We start from the raw sequence: 6,199 nt of genomic DNA, 5'->3' as shown, positions 1-6,199 counted from the left end.
GAATCGTCGACAATTTCAGAATTTTTCTCCGTAGCTTTCCGATCTCCTACATCAATTTCGAACAAAGTCTTAGGCATAGCAATGCTATCTTTTTGACCATCAGCAACTGCCACACGACTAGGTCCAGCAACAATGTCGCTATACCGCACTGTAAATATTTAATCGATAATTCGCTGTCACTCGTTTAGGGCAGATAGCCTTCATGTGCTCGGAACTACCACAAACGAAGCATTTATTCAATAGGCCATCGTAATAAACGCGTGCTTGGAAGTTGCGTACATGTATCGTCGAAGGAACTTATTTTTTTATATCCATGTGGATACCTCTGACAGATGTCCAAATTGGAAATCCAGTATCCGATGCATATTTTTCGCGTACCATACGTTGTATGGTGCCAAATTTCGAAAATACTTCAGATAACTCCCTATCTTCTATTTCCGGAGGAAGATTAAACACTCGAACGTACTTGAAAATGGTTGACGCAACAGAAAATGTAACATTTGTCGAGTTATTTTCATCATAACAAAATTCCATCGATGAAGGCAAACGATGTAGCGTGTCCTTGAGCAGAGTTTCGGATTGGAACTTCACATATACACAATGCTCTTTAGGTTCCTTGTACATTGCTAGAAGATCCCCGGAAACCAGATTCATCTTCTTACGCAGGAACTGAAATATGGCGTGATCTGACGGCTCAGATTTTCCGGGTCCGAAAAAAATTCGAAGCGTGTTGGTTCTCGCTTCCTCCATTTTAGCTGCCATTCCTCAGATTGGGTATGCTATTGTTGAGAACAATAGCAATTTTTTACAGTAGCTAGGCTACACGCGGCTCACGACAACGTCACAGAATGAAAAGTCGACTACTCGGCTTGAAGTCCAAACACAAACTGATGAATCAACAGCATCGTCATCAACTCGCGTCGAATTAACTCGCAAACGAGTAAACAATGACTAAAAATCGGAAGGAGAAAATCAATAAGGAACATTAGGCAACACAAACAGAACGAAAATTCATAGTACATGGTTCACTAAGACGGCTTTCTTATGTTGTATGTTTTGATTCGTTCACGAGCCAATGCTTAACAGCGTCGTTACTGTGGTTGAGTAGGTAACGATTGGAAATTTTGAAGCAAACGAAGCGATTATCAGTAACCCCGACGTCAGACAACAAAATTTGGTTTCTAGCGAGTGTTCTCTTTTAACTTGTTCAATCTCGAAGATATTGGTCACCCTGGCTAGAATGAAAAACGCCTAAAAGTATAGTGTCCATCTGAGCACTGCTATAATGTTACCATTCCTTTCATGTGTTTCTATATTGTTCAAATTCACGGGAAACATTGTAATTTGATGCTGAAACCAAATAAAACTTCTCTTCTACTTTAAGTCGTCAACAAGCAAAGGTGTTTATCTTTACCCATCCGAAAAGGTCTGAACCAACATAACTATTACTCATGAGGGTTTTATGTCATTTACAATATTTTCAAGTTGAGTGGTAGCCGCCATCTTGGAATTTAATATAGCGACGGACAATGAAATTCGACTATTACTCGTTTATTACTTTCACTAATAACCATATTGATAAGGCGATAAGATGTCATGATATTTTCAGTTATTTACAGCTTTGAAAATGAAAGCGGAAGCCGCCATCTTGAATTAATGATGACGTCAAGCAACAATTTTTTTTCCTACTATTTGGGCCCTTTCACTCAACACTCGTATTGTAGAGTATTCATTCCACTTTCGGTATTTTTAAGTTTTCTAAGATGTTTTTTTATTTTAACTCAAAACCAATACACAAAATTTATCGAAAATGTGTAAAATGGGAATTGCAATTCAAATATGTGCTATCTTATCTGAGCGTGTCCTGTTTTAACATCTTGGTCGAGAACTTTATAGCGGATTAATAATCAGGCACTGAGTGCTATTATAAAACATGCAAAAGGAAGCTTGGAGCAAACTCCTAAGTTGGTGTTTTATTAAACAAAGCATTCATAACTCTTTCAAAACCACTAATTTAATTTGTTTAATAAAAGCTTTATAAGCGTTTTAAAAACTATCTGAAAACATATGGTTGATTCAAGAATGTAAGCATTTTGCATGACCATAATTAAACCGTCACCTTCGGCTGCACAAATTGTCTTCAAAGCTCATCGATACTCAAATTTCTTTCCTGAATCATTTTCTGGAGTCGAGACGAAAATGTGAAATTTCGTGAGTCACGTCATTCGAATCGCAGAAAATTTTCAAACATGTAATTTTTTTATTATTTTGGAGTTATTGTTATCATTGAACAGATGTATATTTTCAATTTAGCGCTTTTCAAAAATGAATTAAAATAGTGAGCTAAACTATCATCATATTAGCCTACCCCCCTGAAACTATCATCAACAAAGTCCTTTGTTTATTGTTGTCCAAGTTCCATGATTTGAAAAATCGAATTTAAATGTCTTTTAATGAAACAAAATATATAAAAGAAAACTGCAACACTTTATTAATAAATTAAATGTTTTCAACGTACTTTCTATAAGTAAATAGGAATTTTTTATATAAAAAGTGTATTTTCATTCAGTCAAATCTCTACTAGTTCCACCGATTTCCCAGCTAATTTAAAACGGAAATGGTTCCGCTTATCATCAAAAATAATCACAAAAAGGGGTTGTTGCGAAAATGTGCACTTTTCGATGGAGGAGCCTTCCAAAATTGCCAATAAAATACACTAAATGCTTTCTATAGAGCTTCAACAACTTTTAAACCCATCATAATGTATGACACAATTGTCTTGTTACAACTTTGTTTCAAAGACAGCGAACCTTTTTATCCATTCTATTTACAACGTTTCAGGTTCAAAAAACTGTTTTTACATGAGATTTTTTTTTACTTTGACTGTAACTCCTGAGGGTGACGTGATAGGACTTTGACGTATTCAACAAACTTACGTATTTTGATCAGATAAACAACTTTGTCGGACATCAAAGCCCTAATTTGAAAAACAAAAAAAGTTAGCATTTTTATCTTGCTATCGGTGGACCCCTTGGCAAAAATTTTGATACTAGAATATGCTCCATGTAAAATTGAACAATGTTGCTGAAGACATCAAGTGTCTATCTCTTTATCCCTGGGCGCTATTAATTTCGTAGCTAGATTGATGTTCTGCACCACTGTGCAATGGAGAGTTTCCTTTGGGAAGTTGGGAAATGGAGTTTTCTTGGGACTAAAACGCAGAAAAAAAAAGTCTCTTAACGATCTGGTACTTGAGGTTGAAAGACGTTCGTTCAAGTTAGCTGCGAATTGAATAATCTTGTAAGGAAGTTTTTCTGCTGTCTTCAAATATTTTCACCCATATTATCTGCTCAGAAATACGCGCCGCGCAATAAGTATTTCGAATTTGCGACGATCTCGGAAGTTAACGGCCTGGCCTATAGTTAACTCGCGAGATAAAATTATCACTTTCTTGTAGCAAGAATTGGGATTCAGTTCTGATTAAAATCAGTGGCTGTTTGATTTTCAAAGCTTTGTCGGTTTTTTTCCGCTTCGACTTCAGAAGAAAATCGAGACGTTATACGCTGTTTTTGCCTAATTAGTGGACAGGTTTCACAGTAGGTACTTTTATCTAAAAAAATGGTACAACCTGCTCAGATTGATAACATTTGCACCTAATAATATTTAATCATTTTGTGCATATATTTAAACATTGTTGTCAAGATTAAACAACCAATCATCTCTATCTTGTATTGATACTCATACGCGCCTCCCTAGCTTCGACGATAGAAGCCGGTTTGCGCAAATCGGTAACAAGCAGGTCAATTAACTCGAGCACCCGCATCGTTCACTAATTTGATTTCTATCTGTCATCTTTGGTTATTTTCCATCTTTCAAACCTGGTTAGTGCCAAGGCTATAGTATTATCACTGATAAAAAAAAAAAGTTGTGGCGATCGGCTTATGACGTCATCTTTCTTAATGATCGTTCGGATTTTTTATGCCTTACACGGTAGCCACTTATCGGGAATGTTTTCGGAAGGGTTCAGTTGATTGAGTCGCTCATCACTGGAAAAGTACCTAGGAGCGACAAAGTTTTCCTATCGATCAACAAAGTAAATTCCTGTTTTTTTTATACAATATCAACGCGTTTCGAAAACTATTAATTTGAAATTGGAATGGTACTTGTATCATTTGTTGGCCTCTAAACGTATTAAAGAGCAAGTAAACAAAACCATTCACGAATTGTTAAGCGATGCATTGTTAAGTGCTCCTGGTAGTCGAGTAAAGCAGCGGTACTTAAAAAGAGGACATGAGAGAGTCTTGTCGAAGAGATTTGTAAACATTCGAAACAAGAAAAAAATAAATCAAACTCAGATAAGATAATTAGAAGTTCAAGTATGTTGTGCAAGGGATAATTGGTAGTAGCTGTTGTCGGTCCATTTATTCATTGGAGGCAGTCAGGAATAGAGGAAAAAAATGTAATCCAGAACGATTAGGTTAGAATGAACTATAAATTCAGAGAGCGGCTCCATTCAAAAGCCACCAGGAGTTGATCGAATCGGTCAGTCGTTTGGCGCACGTTTAATCGAGACAAGTGCAACGGAAATGTCGGCCGCGGGACAGAATTTGAGGGCTTTCCACGTTCTGGACAACGACGTTCAGTTGGAGGATGTGATTCGGGATATTATGTCATCGGAAGGGAGCGAGAATCCGTTTCACCTTCTGGATTTGGATGATTTGGTGCGCAAGCATTTGAATTGGTTGAGTCGGATGCCACGCGTGAGTCCGTTTTATGCGGTCAAGTGCAACGATGATGAAGCCATTTTGAAGACGTTGGCAACCCTTGGGACTGGATTCGATTGTGCCTCGAAGGCCGAACTGGAGCAAATCCTTAAGCTAGGAGTTGAACCGGATCGGATTATTTTCGCTCATCCGATCAAATCGAGGGAATCTTTGATCTACGCCCGGGAAAATGGAGTCCAGAAAATGACTTTCGACAATGAGGAAGAGCTGGAAAAGGTGAAGAAATACTATCCGGAAGCCAAACTGGTGCTGAGAATCCGCCACGATTCGGAAAATGTTTTGATTTGTTTGGGGAAAAAATTTGGCTGTGACCCTTTCGGTGATGGACTTGAGTTGATCCAGAAAGCCAAGGAAATGGACCTAAATGTAATCGGAATCAGTTTTCACGTGGGTTGTGGAGCTTTGGATGCTGAATGCTTCTACAAGGCGATTGGAATTGCTCGATCCCTGTTTGAGTTTGCCAAGGGTGTGGGCTACGATTTTTCCTTCCTGGATATCGGAGGTGGATTTCCGGGAGACAAGCAAAAGCCTATCGATGGCTTTGCTACCGCGATCAATCGAGCGCTGAACGAATATTTTCCGGAAGAACTCGGAGTTCATATCATTGCGGAACCCGGACGTTACTACGTGGGATCAGCAGTTTATGCACTGACTACAATCCATGGAAAAAAGCTCATCAGAGATCCCACCGATCGCTCGCAAATCTCCCACGTTATGTACTACCTCAATGACGGAGTTTTTGGAAGCCTCTTCGATTGGATCAGCCTTAGAGCCTTGCAGGACGTGGATCGTGTGGTTCCGGCTCTGGTCGAGGTTAAATCAACTCAACGAATTCTCAAAACTACCATTTGGGGTCCCACCTGCGATTCGACGGATATCATCTGTGAAAATGTTGACTTTCCGGAGCATTTCATCGGGGATTTTGTCCTTTTCGAGAATATCGGGGCCTACGGAAGCACTCTGTCTACCAGTTTCAACGGGTTTCCGCTGCCCAGTATAAGAGTTTTCGTTCGGAAGGATACATGGTAAATAGTTTTTTTCATCTCCAGTGAAACTTAAAAATTAAAGCTATAATCTTTTTCCAGGAAAACGTTGGCCGATTTGGACGCGCTTAAATCGGAATCGAAATCTCTTGCTCTGTTGCAAAAACTGTTTCAATAAATGGCAAACAAAATAACTTGTTCGTGAATCATTTACTTTTTAAATCTTCTGCTAATTAATGGATGATTAATTATTGTGTGTCAGTGTCTAATGGAGATGATTTTTCATCATGTGACTCAGGAAATTTTCGTGTTCGTGGATTTTCGGATTTTCACAGAATGCTTATATATTCAAAAAAGTTACTTTTTTTCTTCTATGGCGACCGTCATAAATTGAATGATAAAACAGATCTATCGAAGTCATTTGGACATAAT

General features: G+C 38.3%; 1 protein-coding gene across 1 annotated transcript; it reads left to right on the top strand.

Annotated features, from left to right (window-relative positions):
* Positions 1-4,509: 4,509 nt before the first annotated feature.
* On the top strand, positions 4,510-5,961 carry LOC129747301 (ornithine decarboxylase-like). Its single transcript, XM_055741445.1, has 2 exons — positions 4,510-5,809; positions 5,870-5,961. The coding sequence occupies exons 1-2, from the start codon at positions 4,587-4,589 to the stop codon at positions 5,943-5,945; spliced, it is 1,299 nt and encodes a 432-aa protein (XP_055597420.1). The 5' UTR covers positions 4,510-4,586; the 3' UTR covers positions 5,946-5,961.
* Positions 5,962-6,199: the final 238 nt, after the last annotated feature.

This window comes from Uranotaenia lowii, chromosome 2 (assembly GCF_029784155.1).
Source record: "Uranotaenia lowii strain MFRU-FL chromosome 2, ASM2978415v1, whole genome shotgun sequence".
NCBI classification, from domain to species: Eukaryota; Metazoa; Arthropoda; class Insecta; order Diptera; family Culicidae; genus Uranotaenia; species Uranotaenia lowii.
The sequence above is the reverse complement of the archived record's forward strand: the minus strand, read 5'-3'. Positions and strand labels throughout refer to the sequence as shown.